This window comes from Salvia hispanica, chromosome 3 (genome assembly GCF_023119035.1).
Source record: "Salvia hispanica cultivar TCC Black 2014 chromosome 3, UniMelb_Shisp_WGS_1.0, whole genome shotgun sequence".
In the NCBI taxonomy this organism is placed as follows: Eukaryota; Viridiplantae; Streptophyta; class Magnoliopsida; order Lamiales; family Lamiaceae; genus Salvia; species Salvia hispanica.
The window spans coordinates 1,564,238-1,582,269 of NC_062967.1; the positions used below are offsets into that span (position 1 = coordinate 1,564,238).

General features: G+C 36.1%; 3 protein-coding genes across 3 annotated transcripts; 1 reads left to right on the top strand and 2 right to left on the bottom strand.

Moving 5' to 3' along the window:
* Window positions 1-1,159: 1,159 nt before the first annotated feature.
* Window positions 1,160-2,214, bottom strand: LOC125210881 (EG45-like domain containing protein 2). Its single transcript, XM_048110500.1, has 3 exons — window positions 1,916-2,214; window positions 1,387-1,666; window positions 1,160-1,302 (listed from the first exon to the last, which is right to left on the bottom strand). The coding sequence occupies exons 1-3, from the start codon at window positions 2,028-2,030 to the stop codon at window positions 1,296-1,298; spliced, it is 402 nt and encodes a 133-aa protein (XP_047966457.1). The 5' UTR covers window positions 2,031-2,214; the 3' UTR covers window positions 1,160-1,295.
* Window positions 2,215-8,249: 6,035 nt separating this feature from the next.
* On the top strand, window positions 8,250-11,266 carry LOC125216123 (adenine nucleotide transporter BT1, chloroplastic/mitochondrial-like). The gene is made up of 3 exons (XM_048117748.1): window positions 8,250-9,159; window positions 10,330-10,491; window positions 10,572-11,266. Exons 1-3 carry the CDS (start codon window positions 8,638-8,640, stop codon window positions 11,046-11,048), a joined length of 1,161 nt encoding a protein of 386 aa, XP_047973705.1. The 5' UTR covers window positions 8,250-8,637; the 3' UTR covers window positions 11,049-11,266.
* A 179-nt stretch (window positions 11,267-11,445) lies between these two features.
* Window positions 11,446-16,763, bottom strand: LOC125211223 (cellulose synthase A catalytic subunit 1 [UDP-forming]). The gene is made up of 14 exons (XM_048110944.1): window positions 16,493-16,763; window positions 15,866-16,061; window positions 15,591-15,772; window positions 15,302-15,419; window positions 15,031-15,217; window positions 14,680-14,946; window positions 14,247-14,592; window positions 14,017-14,154; window positions 13,804-13,929; window positions 13,482-13,694; window positions 13,119-13,383; window positions 12,846-13,042; window positions 12,385-12,735; window positions 11,446-12,308 (listed from the first exon to the last, which is right to left on the bottom strand). Exons 1-14 carry the CDS (start codon window positions 16,571-16,573, stop codon window positions 11,721-11,723), a joined length of 3,255 nt encoding a protein of 1,084 aa, XP_047966901.1. The 5' UTR covers window positions 16,574-16,763; the 3' UTR covers window positions 11,446-11,720.
* Window positions 16,764-18,032: the final 1,269 nt, after the last annotated feature.

The window sequence follows — 18,032 nt, forward strand, 5'->3', positions numbered from 1 at the left end:
GGAGTAGGCCTTCCGCGGCTGGGAGCGCGGCCGGATTGGGATGAAGGACTGGAGGATTTCATCGATGGTTTCGCTTCGGCGGCGCTCGGGGAATTGGGAGAGGAATGTGAAGGGGTTAGGGTTCCGGCAAGGCTCGGTTGATGCGTTGAGGATTTGGGGGATTTCGCGGTATGCTTTTGCTTCGACTGCTGCTCGGATCGATTCTTCGAGATTCGATTTCGGAGAAGATGAACGGGAGAGAGCTCGGATTTGGTGGCGGGAGACTGATGAACTGAATCTCGCAGCTACCAACGCCATTTCTGATAGGAATTTTGAAATCGGAGTTGGTTGGGGAATTTGGTCGAACAGATGGTGGGCTGATGAATCTTGTCGATTTGTAAAATTAATTTGAAATTTGATTTAAGGAATAATTATGAGGAGTCCATTGGGCCTTGTACATGTTTAGAAAATATTTTGAAATTTGTTTAATATCACAAGATGAATTTTGATGAGCCCATTGGGCCTTATATATATATATTTGAGCCCATCATCCAAATATAAAATAAATTAGCGTCGATAACAGAAACACATAATCTAACTATTAAAAATGGGTCATTCACCCCTCTCATTGAGCCTTATACAAGTTTGAGCCCATCATCCAAGGACAAAATAAATTAATATCGATAAAAGAAACACATAATCTAACTATTAAAAATGGGTCATTCACCCCTCTCATTGAGCCTTATACAAGTTTGAGCCCATCATCCAAGGACAAAATAAATTAATATCGATAAAAGAAACACATAATCTAACTATTAGAAATTGGTCACTCACCATTTAAAAGGAATTATAAGGGGAGGCTTATACACATTTATATAGATTAGATTGGATCATCACAAAGTCGATGTGGGATAAAATTTTAGAGAATTTAACACGGCCCCTCATAAAGAGATAAATCTATCATCGACTTGGGGCCGCTCTGATATCATATTAGAAATGAGCCACTCACCCCTTAAAATGGCTTATAAGAAGGAGAGTTATCCACACTTACATAGATTAAATTAGATCATCACCAAGTCGTTGTGAAAGAGAATTTTAGAGAATTTAACACTAACATAATCTACGATGTAAGAGTCGTTTACTCATATTTTTTAGTCCATAATACGAACACAAAATAAATTACTACTAATAAAGATAGGAAACACATAATCTATTGGCCAGAAGTTTATCATCCATATACTAGTACTATTACTCAAAATAATTGCCTCCAAATTAATTACTTTCTCCACAGCAAACACGCAATGCCATAATTCATGTCAAATCCTGCAAAAATAAAAATTAAAATTAAAAACATAAACTTTTATCAATCCTGAAAAAAAACATATGACATTTCCATGTCTAACTTACTGGATAAATTCGATGTTGATTTTAGCATCAGCGGATTTGGAGACGGCGGCAAAGGCATCGGTCGACATCACTATAGTCGAAGGGCATGGCCTGCGGGTGCAAAAATCGACCACCCTCACGTCTACCGTGCCCCCCTTGCAAGGCCGGTTGTTGCCGCTAAGGCACCTAAGCCTGTATCGGCGGCCGCAGGCGGCGCCGTTGTCCCACAACCCTTCACTCACTTGCACAAACAAGTTTCCTGATGGGAATTGGTCGGCTCTATTGCCATTGCACCTTGTAGCTGCACAACAATATTTTGGTATGCAAGTATACTAATTAATTAGCCTATTAATAAAATTAATAAATCTGTGTCACTGAGACGCGTGGTTAAACAGAATACATCGATTCGACCTAGAATCAGACTAGCAGTTTCATGTTTTCAAAACCGGTATACCAGTTATACTAATTCGGTTCCGGTTCAAGAATTTTAGAGCCTTGAACCGGTGACATTCCTATACATGTAAAAACGTAACAAAAATAGTGGACTCACGTGTGTACGGAGGTTCGTAGGAAGTAGCGGTCCCGATGTCACCGAAAACAATTTGGTTGAATGGAATGGTTAGCAATATTGCAATGGCAAAGGCTAGTTTTAAAGTCATAGTCATTGAGATTTAAGGACTACTCAAAGAGCAATGAAGTATAATATGTATGAAAGTTAGAAAGGGATATATAATTGATGATTTTGGTTGAAAAGGGTTATGAATTGAATCAAATTTGTAGTGAAGAAATATAGATTTGATAAGTGCGATTGAAATCGTTAATGAAACGAGCCAATTTATAGTGAAGGAAATAGATTTGATAATTGTGGTTGAAAATTGGTTATGGATTGAGGCAAATTAATAGTTGTGGAATGCACAATCTTGTAAATGAGATTATACTTATTTGGGCGTAAGTTGGCGCACGTGTAATTTAAATATAAAAATATACTTGGCATATCATTGGTCAAAATATATGATATAGTAGGCTTTAGTGCTTCATTACAAGTTCAAGCTTTATATTTTTTCAATTATAGTGGAGGATAATATATTTCTCCATCTTGCGAATTGAGGATATCCATTTGAAGTAATTTAAAAATAACCTAATATAAAAATTCACAATCTAGCATAATCCAAAACATATATAGACACTCTGCATCTCTTCACTGGTATAAGTCTCATTTACCTTTTATCATTTTTAATAATAAACTTCACACTCTACTAACTTTATCCCGTTCATATTTAATTATAAAATTAATATGACTCAACTTCCACTAACCGTTTCTCACCCACTTTTTATTACATTTCTTAAAACCCGTATCCGATAAAATGTGACCTTATAATAATGGACGGAGGGAGTACTATGTTAATTTCAACACACAAACTAAGACATACTTTCTCAAAACGAAATTCCAAACACACAATCTTGGTGTTTGTTATCCGAACATCTTACAATCTTGATCACTTCTCGTAGTTTTACATTATACTACTCCATTTTACAGTACTTTTGATAAAATAATCATGAGATATAATTTTGCATGCAACGAGGAGTCACTTCTAGGTTGAGGACAAGAGTATGGATTTATGTAATGTCGATCCCAAGTTTTGACATATAATATAGGTTACGTATGACAATTGTTGACTTATTTAAACTGAAAACAAGCGTGTTATTTTATTTTATCAATTGATGGGGTGACATATAATTTACTAGTAGGTATGATTATAATGGTCGTTATAAAATCCCACTATATTAGTGCAATATAATTAGTGATAGTTAGCAATTCTATGTTGAATTCTCCACCAAATATATATTGGTCGATTTTCACACTTTAGAGTTTAGACGTCGACACCCTTTCCATTTCATTCTTTTAATCGGTTTGGAAATTTCACTATAAAAATACCTTAAGTATATCATTCTAATTAATGTGATATAATTGTCATAATATAAATATTTCAATAAGAAATTTATATCGTATGTAAATGTTTGTTTTTACTTGGGTTAACACAATAACTATTTTTTTAATCCTACGTAATTGTGATTGAAAATTTAGTACTAATAATAATATGAATATGAATATGGCAACTTTATCAAACTCAAACCTAAAAGTAAACAAGTGAAGGTAGTACACGTAAAGTCAATTAAAATAAGTGGATTGATTCAATTATAAAGTGGATATTTATTTATACTATATTATTTTCTTTTGAAAAAATTGAACTTTTAATGCATGTTTCTAGAAATGAAGTTAGCATATGCATAATGCATATCCATCATCACTAACTCGAAATATAATGATTGGAATTGACTATCAAATTAATGATTGGTTTGACTCCTTTCTAAGTTTGTCAACTAAAAACCGAAGAATTCGATTATAAATTTGAAATCACCAATCTTAGTCTTTTTGTGTTTTTTTTTTTTTTCCATTTTAAATGGGTTGAATAAAATGCATGTGAATATGTGAAGTAATTATGCTACAAGATAATCTTTAAAATTTGCATGAATAGTACTTTTTTGGCGTGATAAGTTCTGAATCAGCAACTTATGGCTGCTAAAAGAGAATTAATTAAGATTATTATCTTGTTATAGGTAAAATAATTTATACAATTAACAAAGCCACCTATATTGGAAGGTGACATTAACTTAATTAAGAAGATTAATTAATTATGGTTTGGCTAATGAAGTAAAATGTAAATGGATCAAAATCATGAAGTATATATCATATGGGTCGGTTCAAGATTGATATATATCTTATCTAAAGGAATGAGAATCCACTTTGTGTAATTTAATTGTAGCCACAATTTAGTATATTTATTTACTATGGTGGCTTATACCATTGCCCACTTAAGGTATGATGTATAATGATGTCTTTTCTTAAGACATAATAATATGTACACGTTTTAATTAAGTAGTTCAATTTATAAGGTAGAATATAAATTTTGGAATGTATAAGCATAGAAAAAAATATTTTATAATTGGAGTATTTTCATTTTATTTTATAGTATCAAATTTATTCCATATAGTATAAATTCGTATAATAATAATATTCTTAATTCATTTTATATGTACATGTCTTCGTTGTGGCACACTTCAATTCTACATTTTGCTTTTTTATGAGTCGAGATGTGGACAATCAAATCTGTCCGAGTGGACCTAGATATATGCCTTGGCCTTGAAAATGTTTAAATTTCATACTTAAAATATGTACGCAAGCGTTAGATTTAGGTCATGGTCTAAGAGGACATCATCGATTTTCTATATTCGATATAAGAGTAGTTCGAATATGTATTCTATTAACTTGTTTTCATTGATATCCAAGATTTCTATTTTTCATTAATTAAAAATTTAATTAATTTATACTAAAAATGAGTAGTGCGTAAGAAAGTTAAAAAAAAACTACTCTATATTTGTTTTAGGTGCATAAATGGAATGTTATTGATGTTCTAACATTTTGATTATTCTAGTATCATTTTATAGTTGTTGTATGTCAAATTAACGATGAAGATCTCTACAACACATCTTTTATCTACGAGCATTATTGGTTAGTCAAATTTTGATCAAACTATCTCTGAATTTTTTAAAAATATTTCTACCAACTTAGAAAGAGTTTATAGAACTTTTTGTTAGTTTCTTCAAACATATTTTACCAAGAGGAGAAGGAAAAATATGGTTGTAAATAAACTTAGCTACACTTGAAACTAGGCTCGGACCTAAAATAGCTTATTTAGAGCGCAATGTTGCTTAGTTCATTGGGCTTGTTAACATATTTGTATTAGTTTATTCACAAATATGTTCATGGGCTTGTTTGCTGAGTTTGTTCACCAACTTTAAATCAATCACTTAATCAAGCTAATATGCATGTCTTTAGTAGCTTGATAATTGGGTGATTGGGTCGAGCTCGAACTAGAAAACAGAAACTCGAGTCGATCTCGAACACCTATAAATATTTAGGCGAATCGAGCTCCGACCCTACTATACGGATATATATGGTATAACCAATGTTATCGCACATGAATGCATTACAATGCGTGTAACGCCATATTTCATTCAATAAATAACACATTAACCGAATTTGTATATATAATCGATAACAACATCAACACACGAGGGATGTAACAAAAACATCACGTGAATCGATATTATTCCTACTGCATCATTCTTCTTATTTTTTAAAACTATAATCTATCAATTAATCTTTCTTTTATTTTCTAAAAATCTCTATCAACTAATCTTGTTCATAAGAAATCAGTACATGAAATAGTCATTGAATTTGTCTAGCAACAAAAAAAAATCTAAATCTATTACTTACATGAGATGTGGTTGTAGAATGATGGGAAGGTTGGTTACATTTTGTGGTCCAAGTGTAGTTGAATGCTGTCATTATTAATACTACTACTTTAATACATTACTTAAGAGTGAAAAATTTGAATTATAGATTGAAAACTCAATTAAAATAATTAAATACAATCAAGTGCTACTACTAAACTATTACTATGAGTTTGAATTATGTTAACTTTTGTTGGTAATAAAATAAATAATTAATGTCGATGATGCAAAATTGGTAGTTGGCACACAACTACATATGCATAATAGATAAAATAGTTAGATAAACTATGATTTTATAAAGTAGATACATTACTATAGCTAGTCTACTATAGTTAGCCCATTAGTAGCTTAACCTAAGTTCTTAGTCCATTTAATTTGTAATGGGCCTTGGCTATTGACACAGCCTTAACTATTAATAATCTTAATAATGGATAAAAAAATTTAACATTAAATCCATAAAATAAAAGCGAATAAAAAAATATAATTAAAATATTATTAGTGGATGCCTTATTAATAATGAAAGAAAATTGATTTCTATAAATGAATTAAAATTAAAAAAATGGCTATTAGTCGTTGAATGAATGACTGCTATATATTTTTGCTGGAATTATACTTTGAAGTGATTATATATTGGTTCAATATATAGATACATAGTTTCTCAACATGTGTGGATGCCTTTTAAATTATGATTTGCAAAAGGAAAATGAAAATAATAATCTCATTTTATAATTTTTGGAATATCCACGATTTGAAGTCTCAATTAATTTTTTTTTCTTCGTAAGCGAACCCTCACGCCCCACTAAATAGTAGACTTATATGTACTTATAACAATATATAAAAACAGAACTCACATTTTTTTTAAAATTCGTATAAAGCTAAAGCAAGACGATGGAATAGTATTTACTGCTATTATGACTAGAGGATGCAAATATAGTATTTATTAGAAAAATCCCACTACTCTTTAGGATATCCAAACATTTTATTCAAAATTAATGTGTCAACGCTCTTAAGTTTGACACCGCCGTTTCTATCAGCAGTCCGGATCACCTATTACTTTTCCTACGTTATTCCCTACTCCACCCTCACAAACATAAGTGAGGGATCCATCATTATATTTTATATTTGTGAGGAGTAAAGTAGGCGATGAAGTACTTGAAGAACATGCTAGATATACAAATTAGTGATTACAGATTATACTCCTAAAATTTGCAGTACCAAAATACATGTTGTGTGTGAAGTATTTTGACTATTTTCCCATTTTCAAACTGGGCCATTCCACATTAATGCAGTACAATAATACAATTTAATTTTTTACTTTATTATATTGTTGTATAATACTGTATGTTATGTTAGGTTCAATGAATCTAACCCATAATTTGGAAGGGTGGCTATTTAAAATCTCAATATATACAATCTTTTTATGAGAAATATTTTAATTGCTTTGACTCATTAGTAAACAAGATCTTGTGACCCATGAATACGTAATATAGAATCAATAATAAAATAATACCAATAATAATAGTAATAATTAGTGCAAATAATAAAATTTACACTATACTATTTAAATATGATAAAAAAAGTGTAGTATGGATTTTTGAGTAATTTTCGGCTATTAAATTAATAATATTATTAATAATAATTATGTCATTATCGATATTTAATTGTCTTTAGAGCATCTCCAATGGTAGGCTAGCCACCGGCTAGCCGAACTATTGGAGTACGCTAGCCGAATTTCGGCGAAAAAAACGGCCAAGGCTAGCCGATTGCGTGTGGCTGGCCGATGCGCTGGCCGCCATTGTGGCGGCCCGATCGGCCAGCGCTATTTTTTATTATTTTTTAATTTTTTTTAAATTATTTTTTTAATTTTTTTTAATTCTTTTTTTTTAATTTTTTTTAATTCTTTTTTTTTTAAAAATTTTTAATTCTTTTTTTTTTTAAATTTTTGAAAAACTATATAAACACGATTTTCTCTATCTCTAAATTTCTCGTACAAGAGCAACATCTAGCGATGGACAACAACAACTAGCCCAATACAAAATTAAGACCTAAAACAGAAACATGTCATACCGGATTCAAGGCATGCTAACATTTTTTAATGTATTTTTTTAATAAATTAGTGAGGAGTAGAGTGGGGCGGTGGCTCGTGTGTGGAAGCCCGGATTTTTTTTATTATATAATTTTTTTGATTTTTAGTTAATGTAATTTTTTTATTTAAATAAAATTAATGAATTTTCCCGTATATGTCTCGTAAATTTAATTCGGTAATTTAATCGTGATTTTAATTCCGTAAATGTAGTATATTTTGAATTATTTTTATTACGGCTGGTCTATGACTAGCTTATGACTGGTCTAAATCTGATGTGGCAGTTGAATTTTTAGTACTGCTGACATGACAGAGAGGAAGAATGGCTGGCCTATTGCTGGCCTATTTAACATTGGAGATGGTATTATGCGAAAAACGTGTCACTCAATATACAAAGGGAAAGAGAAACAGTATCTTTATATTGATATATCGAAATATATTACAATTTGCTTGAAAAGGGTTGAGAAAAGAAACAACGGCGGCGCATCTTCTCCGCCACCCTCTCTCCCTTAAACAATCCCCTTGAACCCTCCGCCTCCTCTGCAATTTCAAGCCTAAGCTCAGCTCCTAAATACACTATTTATTAGCATTGTTTTACATCACTGAGGGATTAAATTAGCTCTCTTTCCCAAATGTTTTGATTTGCTTGCAATTTTACTCTCTCCCTCTCTCTCACCTACCCTTGGAATTGGAGTTTTCATCTTAAAGCATTCATTTTTAAGCATTCCAAGAAACTGTATTGAGTTCTAGAGAGAAAAGGGTGGTGCTATTGAATTGAGTTTTGGATAGAGAGAGGCGAGGAGGAGGAGTTCTTGAGGAGGTTTGTGTTGAATATGAGTGTAAAAATGCAATCTTTGGATTCCAATAGAAAAGAGTTTTCCTCATCGAATTCCAATTTAGGGCTTCAATGGAATCTCCAAGATTCCAATTTTTACCCTGGTGGTGGCTTATTCGCCTCTGTTTCTCAAATGGGAAACGATGATAATGGGGGTTTCAAATTGCCCTATGCTGATTTGCTGGTTAAGTATGTTTCATTGCCTGAGGGTGTCAAGAATCAAGGTTTGTCGGAGGAGGAGAGTGAGTTGGTGGATAGGAAGAAGAAAAGGGGACTTAAGCTGAAGATTAAGGTTTCTAACCCCTCTTTGAGGAGGTTGATCAGTGGGGGGATTGCGGGGGCTGTCTCTAGGACTGCAGTGGCGCCGTTGGAGACGATTAGGACTCATTTGATGGTTGGGAGCAGTGGGAATTCTAGCTCCGAGGTGTTCCAGAATATTATGCAGAGTGAGGGGTGGAAAGGGCTGTTTAGGGGGAATTTTGTCAATGTGATTCGTGTTGCGCCTAGCAAAGCCATAGAGGTATAAGATTGGATGGGGTGTTTTTTGTCTATGTACATTGCTTTCTAGTGTTGATTGTGTTTGTGTGTGTAGTTTGTGGTTTGAGTTTATTGAAGTATGATTGCTAGTTTTATTATTTGATTGATTTTATTGAATCATTGTGTTGTTTGTGTGCATTGGAAATTGAGTTGCATCACATGCTGATTCAAGTTTGGAATTGGTAGAATGTTTATGATCTAAATTTGCTGGGTTGTAGTGAATATGCGTGAGAAGAAGTCCGAAAGGATTGTTGTGATGATTTCACCTTTTTATCTTTCCAAGACTAATATTCACCTTTGTTTTATTCCAAGTGTTCTGCATTGAATCATCCTGTTGTTATATTGGAAATTGAGTTGAATCACATGCTAATTGGATTAGAGTTTTGGATTTGGTAGAGTGTATATGTTCTGTATTTGCTGGTTTATTGTGAATATGACATATATCATGAGCATGAGAAAGAATTAGAAAGGATTGTCATTTTCTTTGTGATGATTTCCACCTTTTTATCTGTCTTCTAAGTCGTATATCCATCGTTGTTATATTCTAACTGTTTGCATTGATGTTCACTTTGATGTTTGATTTCAGTTGCTTGTTACCACTATGTTGTTTTCCTTAACCAGATTTCAACCTCAACCAAATGTAGCAAGATATGTTTCTTGTGGTCTACGGCCTATACTATATACCCTTTTAAGCTTTGTCGTGTCTAGCACCTCGTAGAAAATTAACATGACAAAATTGGTCATTGGCTTTCAAACAGAGATGTAATCTTAGGATAGAGACTACGACCTCATTCCTTGTCATTTTACCTTGTCTAAATTCGTTATTAGTTTTGTACTATGGTTTAGGCCTCTATGAGTAGTTCATGGCACTATCATCTTACTTAGTTGATTATTATGTTTTGATTAGCAGATGAGTTAGGAAAGGATTTTCGGCCAAGATAGGATTCGATAACTCTTCTAACAATGCACATTCTTCTTATTTGTATATGAACAGTAGTTACGCCTATTTGATTCATTGTCTTTCCCTTCTCTTTGCCTGTTGTTATAAGTTTGTAATGAAAATGTAAAGTTTTCCCGTCTGTAGTTTACTGCATTTTACTGAAGTGTCAATACGTGTTCATATCCATTCCTAAGAGCTGTTTGTTTTCTGTAGTTATTCGTTTACGACACTGTGAACAAGAATCTCTCACCAAAACCCGGTGAACAACCAAAACTGCGTGTTCCCCCTTCGTTGGTTGCGGGGGCTTGTGCTGGTGTCAGCTCGACTTTAGTCACGTACCCCCTCGAGCTAGTCAAGACTCGACTAACCATACAGGTAAAATATCACCAACACACGGCAACACCTACCCGTTTCATCGAGTGTTTACCTTCATTGCATTGCCTTCCATTTCACAGAGAGAAGCATACAATGGCTTGCTCGACGCCTTTGTTAAAATATTCCAAGAGGGCGGCTTTCCGGAGCTCTACAGAGGGCTCACTCCCAGTCTCATCGGAGTGATCCCGTACGCCGCAGCCAACTACTGTGCATATGACACTCTGCGGAAAGCCTACCGGAAAGTCTTCAAGCAGGAGAGGATTGGCAACATCGAGACCCTCCTCATCGGCTCCGCTGCCGGCGCCATTTCCAGCACCGCCACGTTTCCTCTGGAGGTAGCTCGGAAGCATATGCAGGTTGGGGCTGTGAGCGGGAGGCACGTGTACAAGAACGTGCTCCACGCTCTCGCAAGCATTCTTGAACGGGAGGGGCTCGAAGGCCTGTACCGAGGGCTCGGGCCGAGCTGCTTGAAGCTCGTGCCGGCTGCCGGCATCTCTTTCATGTGCTATGAGGCGTGCAAGAAGATTTTGGTAGAGAAAGAAGGAGAGGAAGAGTAGAGAGATTGACTGAGAGAAGAAAGAATAAGGAAACAAATTCAAAGATAGGATACAAAGTTTTTTTGGCATTTGACTGTTTGCATACCCTTTTTTTCTCTCATTTGAAAGTTTTTTTATATTGAATTTTCTTTCATGGTGTTTTTAGAGTTAGATTCTAGCTGCAATTTCATTGAACATGTTTGGAATCTACAGAGGTTGAATCTCAATTTTTTTGTCAATTCAAATGAGCATTTTTCCAATTTGATTCGTCTGTAGAAATTAATTCCTTCTATATTTGGTAAATTTCTTTAGGTTACCTTCAATTTAATGGTAAAAATATTTCAAATGTTGTCTCTCTTTATTTTATACTTAGATTATATCTATAACAGTAGAATGAATCAATAAAAAAAATGCAATCTTGAAATAAATTGCAATGAGATAGATTCTTAGAAAAATTACAAGGCGTTATGCACCAAAATAGGGGAATATTATAAGTCTTAAGACATGTTTTTGCCATAAATACTAAATACAAATGCTTGCTTGAAACAACACTGTATACAAAAAAATAATTATAGTTTGAATAGAAATTGGCCAAAAATCTTCAGACCTAATGTAGAAAAACACAACTTTGCTTTCTCCCCAAAATGACGTCGTTTCTACTTTCATGTCTTCTGTCTATATACACAAGCAACCTTAACAGTTGACACCACACTGCCCTTGCGCGGCCCGCTTCGTAGCGTCCGACGTGAAGGGGTCGATGCGGACCCACAGCAGCGAGAAGATCGAGGCAAGGAGGATCGACCAGACGATGACGATGGTCGGGGTGCGGTTCTGCCGCCCGAGGAGACCCTTGAGGAAGGGGTACAAGTGGACAATCACCCAGATGGCAAAGAAGAGCTTCCCGAAGAGCGGGCCCCACGACTGGTACCCGCTGTTGATGGCATACGAGACACCAGCCACAATCCCGACAATGTTGAACATGAGGACCGTGGTCGGGGGGATGAGGAGGGCCGTCCACTTGAACACGTAGAGCTCCGCGAAGTCGCCGTCCTCGTCGGACGCCTTCGACGTGACCGTGAAGTTGGTGTCGATGCCGGCCAGCACCTTCAGGAGACCTTGGAAGACGGCGAAGAGATGTGCGGACGTCCCACCGATGACCCAGAACTGCTCGTTTCTCCACCAGTCCTCGATGCTGACGCCGCTCCACCTCATTTCGAGTATGCCGGTGGCGAAAATCGAGATGAAGAGGAGAATAAACCACATGCTAGCAAAGTTGCTTATCTACACAAGGATATTAATCGGTCAATATTCATGCTCACGAGACGAAAAAATCGATTATATCGTGTTCGTTACTAACCTCGGGAATGATGAATTTGTTGGTGAGAAGACATATGGCAGGAAGAACACAGTAGGCGAGCAACGGGATCGAGGTGAGTGGGTACACAATGGTGTTGATGTAGGCGAGCCTCTCTAAGAGCTGCAGTTTCCCGTTGTAGCCATACCATATCGGGCAATGCCTACTAAGCATAATCTCGATGGAGCCCAGAGCCCACCGAAGCACTTGGTTGAGACGATCAGACAGATTGATAGGAGCCGAACCTTTGAATGCTGGGCGAGGAGGCATGCAGTAGATGGAAATCCATCCACGTGCGTGCATCTTAAAGCCGGTCAAAATATCCTCCGTGACGGAACCATAGATCCACCCGATCTGAAAAATTAGGCCCGACCGAGTTAATGCCTCAAACTTCATTTCAAGAAACCACACCAAAAAAACACATACATCGACTCAAAACACAAATAAAGTACAACGGGGTATACCTCTTTGCCCCACTCAGTCTTATCCTCGTATCCACAACTAATGACGTGGATAGCTTCTTTCAATAGAGTTGCAGGATTCGTCGAGGGCGGTATGCCTCCCATTTCCATAAAGGTAGCAGCAATGAAGACAGGAGATTGACCAAATCGCTTCTCCAAGCTCTTTTGAGACATGAGAAGTGACTTCTCGTCGTCATATCCTGTCAAGAAAGCAATTGCATCAATTTCTACAATTTCTGAAATTTTCAGTTTGGTCCTATTTTTACGAAATCCTACCTTCTACACCCTCTTCTATGTCCTCCATGTTAAAGATCGGGATGGTCGATTCAGTCCTTTTAGCTGCTCTCTTCTTATCGACATATTTCTTGTTGGCATGCCTCCCTTTCTTCCTCGACCCACAACAGCTTTTGACGATAATGTTTGGCTGCAGATCCTCTTCCGTTAGGACAGGGTCGTAACCATACAACGCTTGTCTGTTGAAGCAGCACCCAGTTCCCACATAGACGGGACCCTGAAGGCCATCCAACCCTTTCAAGTTGATCTGCAGATACGCAAATTTAAGATAACTTATGGATCAGTGGATCAGAAAGATATCATGGAATCAAAGAGTGACTGTTCCTAAAAGTCAAGGGCACGTACATCGAAAAAGACTATGTTGCGGTTAGCATATCTATCGTGCAAGTCAATGCCATCGAAACGCTGTGGGAACTGAACGTAGCAAGTCTTCCTCCCATAAGCAGGATCCATCATAAAGCACATGGCTTCTTTACAAGCTTTACTGTTGTTGAAGTAGTGATCACAATCAACGTTCAAAATATATGCTCCATTAGTAAGGACAGCAGACACACGAATCTGAAGCAAATAACAACAGGTCACGAATCAGTTACTACAGCCAAGAGAATGTTGAAGAAAATAAGAAAATGTTGTTAAGCTCAATGCAATGCAATTAAGAATCACCTACCAAAGCATTCATAGCTCCAGCTTTCTTGTGATGCTGGAATCCAGGACGCTTCTCACGAGAAACATAAACCAATCGTGGTAGCTCATTTCCATCAGTATCAAAACCTCCACTATGCCCCAGAAAGACCTGATAACGAGAGGCAGGAGAAAAGAGTTAGAAGACCAGCAATAAACTGGTAAGCAAGTATCATATACTCGATGGGTAAAAATAAACCTGAATCATTCCTGGATGATCCCGTGTGTTGTTCCCAGGCCAAGCAGTTCCATCTTGCATCGTCCACCCTTCTTCAGGCATCTTCTGAGCCTTTGCAACGAGAGCATTTATTCGGACCTTAAATTCTTCGTATTCTCTCTGTAGGAATCATGTTAAGTAATACAATTACAGCTCATTGTTAACTAGATTCATGCTTTAGTATGCGATACAACAAGAGACTCGTGATTCACCTTCATTGCTCTGCGTTCTTTGACGAAAGAAGGTTGAATCTTGTCCTTCAGGTAATCTATCTTCTGTTGAAAATAGAACTCGGGTGCCCTAGGTTCGATGTGATGCTTCTTGCAGAAAGGTACCCATTTCTTGGCAAACTCGGCCGTTTCAGAGAGGGCTTCGAAGGTAAGCATTGCAGCACCATCATCTGAAACATAGCATGAGACTTTGTCGACAGGGTAGTCCACGGCCAGGATGGATAAGACCGTGTTGGCAGTTACAAGAGGAGGCTCTTTCATGGGATCCACGGTACTGACGAACACATCAATAGGTGCTAGCTGGGAAGGCTCGCCCTCTCTGTCGTATCTGTGAACATCAAAGAGAAAAGTTAGGACAGTATCACAATCACAATCCTTACAACTATGGAGCTGAACATGAAAACCATTCACTAACCTCAGTGCAAGTCTTTCAAGAAAGGTCTCACGACTAACTGGATACCACTTCGGAAACTGGTCGAGAAGCCAAGACAAAGCAAACCAAACTTCGCAGATAACAGATGTAAGCCACAGAGGATAAGCATCCTTCACCGGATGGGTGCAACGGTATTGCAAGAAAAATCCCAAGATGATTAGTCGAAGAATGATCACAACGCGATAGGGGGTAAGATGAGAAGAGGAAATAGGCTGCACGCGGCTCATAGGCTGGCGAGCATCATCAGCCCTGTCATCAATGCAACTATTAGCATCTCTCTATATGAAAATCTAGAATTTCTAGAGGGAAATTATGCTCGAAAAAAGAAATTACATTTGCAATTCTTCTCCATTTGATCCAGTGCCTTCAATATCTCCTTTCCCTTCACTGTATCGGTTGTTCATGTTTACCATGTTTTTCTCCTGTTTTAGTTTCCAACCTTCGACCCTCTCCTTCCAGTCAACGTTTCCAAGTCCATAGGAATTCAAATCTTTAGAAGGGTCGACTATTCTCACTGGAACTGCAGAATTCAACAGCATTGTAAAATGTTCACATGAAACAAAGATGAAAAACATAATAACCGAATAATTTAGCAACTAATTACCTGGCTGCCGTGGATCAACATAAGGGAGGGAGTGAACACGGTCCCCGGGACCCAAAGGACCAGATGTACTTCTAACAGAATGAGTATCTTGTATGGAAGGAGGAATCTCACCAGAGACCTATCAATTATTAATGTCACAACACAATCGAATTACACTTTGTCCACGGAATTAGAGATGAAGACAAATGCATCACGAGGCATGCACATAAACAACAGCAACCGTTGTGATTTTAATCAGACTCAAATCAAGTATGCATATATTTATCAAGAATCTGTTTGCTCGACTTACTGGCTGTCCATTGGTAAGAAGCGGGATTGGTTGCTGAGATTCATGTCTAGACGATGCAGAGAGCTCAACCTCATCAGCCTGCCATTGAGATCTAGCCTTCATTTTCCCCTGAGAATAACTAAACTCATTCTCCAAATCGTCATCGTCCTCCTCATCGTCATCCCCATCAACTCTCGGACTCCCTATGACAGAACAAATAAGTCCATAAGCCCCCATTTCATTTAAAGACACAGGAAACGAAGAATCTTCATGCAAATCATACAAGGTCAACTAACCTTTGTGTCTCTTGTAACGAGTCTTGCACTGCGGGCATGCTTGATTCCCATCTTTCCGCTCATATTCATAACAGGCACGACAAACCGGGAACGCACACTCATTGCAAGCAACAAAGACATCACCAGTGGCAGTCACTCCAACAGTATCTCCACAAATCTGGCATATCTGCCCATTCGCATTCTTCACCGGTTTCGACTGAATACACAACAAGCATTGCAATGATCAGTACACAATCAGATTCTTTCTTTGAAAGATCAGATTATCAAATCAACTAAATTAAAGAGTATGAAACATCACTATATTCAATCTGAGCTCAAATTGAACATTTAATCTTAGCTCCAAATTCAACACAAACAACAACACTGAATCCAATCCATATAGATCCAACCACAGCATTATGCAGACTATTTTCAATCTAATTCTATCAACACTTCATAAACAAGAGAAATCTAAAATTCACATCTAAATTCATTCCAAGATCCAAACTTTATCTGTTTTAATCACTCCCAGACCACTAACAATCAGATCCAAACCCAAATTATACGAAAAAACAGATTAGTCCAACAATTAGAACCAAAATGCACTGTGAATTCTAACTATCAGATTAAAAAAGAAAAACAGCATACCCCACTATCAGATTCATGGCGAATTCTAACTAGCTCATTCCTCTTGTGTGATCCAGCCACCATTCCCCCAGTCGCCTCCATTTTCCCCTAATTTCAGCAGGAAATGCTGAATTTCGATCGGTGTGTTTCCTGTTGAATTGAAGCACTCAACACTCGATTCGAGCTGAGAAGAAGAAGAAGCGCATCGAAATCGGCTCAATCACTCAGCCATCTCTCTCTTTTTGCGTCTCCTCTCTCTATTCACCTCACTTCCGACCACACTCCATCTTGTCTTTTTATCTTTTTTTTTTCGGAATTATTTTAATTGATTTTATTTCTCATTTTTCTTCTTGTAATAATATAACGAGTTTTTACCTGCTTAGCAAGTAGCCAGTTCACCTCTGTCTTAAATGGATCTCTTTCTTTTTTTCCAATATTATTTTTTTCTATTTCACTTTTAATGTTAAATGTGGATCATAATATAAAAATGCATATTTATAGATTTTAATTATGAAAGGAGACCAATTTTTTAACTTTATGCCGTAAATTTTCGTTAAATATTCTCTATCTATGTACCAAATCCATTTAAATTATTCCGCTTACACATTACAATTAACAAAAAAAAACACTCTAGTGAAACATTTTTAATCAATCTTAATCAATTTTATGCTGAACTATTATTAATTATTTAATGTATTTTTTTTCAATATTATTGTAATTGAATCAATTTGTCTATAATATAAGTGAAATTAATATACACGACGGGATAGACGACATCGTTTAACTCATCCGGGAAGACATTCACATTCATATAAGATTTTTTAGTTTCTATATTAGACGAAATTTTTTACCACAAACAGAAGAATCCAACTGAATTTTAAAATTAGGTCACATACCAATTTTTTTACCAAATTTTATGGGTTTTTTTCTTCAATTAACCCTAATATTCAATTAAACTGCTGTGGACAGGCTGTATTTTCGTGTGACCGATTGTTGGCGGTTGCCTCTGTCCAATTGAAATAAATATAATAAGCTGTCGGTGGTCTCAATTTCATTTATATTGCCTCGTTGTTACACTCAATACGAAATTACTATTACACCCTTGTATTTTAGTACATAATTAATCATTCAATTCATACTAATTGCTAATTAAATGGAGTTGAACCGACAAAAATGTTCATATACTTGCACACAGACTGGTGGGTGCTGATTAGTGTGTGTGATAATTTATTTTCCATTTAGAAAGTTTGATTTATTCAATTTTTGTTTATTGTAGGATACTTTATTAATTTTTTAAAAGATCAAAGGTAAGCTGAGTATTTCGTCAGTCAAAGTGGGATTTAGAAAAAAATAATATAGCAGTGGAAATGGGTTAGGTTAGTTTTTGCATAAAGAAATTTGTTTGTTGATATTTTATCATATATTATACACATATATAAAATGTCATTATTAATGGTGTTTGAATCAGTAATATTTGGACAGATAGAACATCACATCGAAAGGTGTCCATCTCATTATTTATAAAGTTTTAGTTTGAAAAATTATGGTTGATGAACTTTTT

Excerpts from the sequence above, each read along its gene's own strand:
- LOC125210881 (XM_048110500.1), bottom strand. The coding sequence starts at position 2,030 with ATGACTATGACTTTAAAACTAGCCTTTGCCATTGCAATATTGCTAACC. Across the intron at positions 1,667-1,915 it reads CTACGAACCTCCGTACACAC|CTACAAGGTGCAATGGCAAT; the intron begins GTGAGTCCACTA and ends ATTGTTGTGCAG.
- LOC125216123 (XM_048117748.1), top strand. The coding sequence starts at position 8,638 with ATGAGTGTAAAAATGCAATCTTTGGATTCCAATAGAAAAGAGTTTTCC. Across the intron at positions 9,160-10,329 it reads CGCCTAGCAAAGCCATAGAG|TTATTCGTTTACGACACTGT; the intron begins GTATAAGATTGG and ends TGTTTTCTGTAG. Across the intron at positions 10,492-10,571 it reads AGACTCGACTAACCATACAG|AGAGAAGCATACAATGGCTT; the intron begins GTAAAATATCAC and ends TCCATTTCACAG.
- LOC125211223 (XM_048110944.1), bottom strand. The coding sequence starts at position 16,573 with ATGGAGGCGACTGGGGGAATGGTGGCTGGATCACACAAGAGGAATGAG. Across the intron at positions 14,593-14,679 it reads CTTGAAAGACTTGCACTGAG|ATACGACAGAGAGGGCGAGC; the intron begins GTTAGTGAATGG and ends TGATGTTCACAG. Across the intron at positions 13,384-13,481 it reads GCAACATAGTCTTTTTCGAT|ATCAACTTGAAAGGGTTGGA; the intron begins GTACGTGCCCTT and ends GCGTATCTGCAG.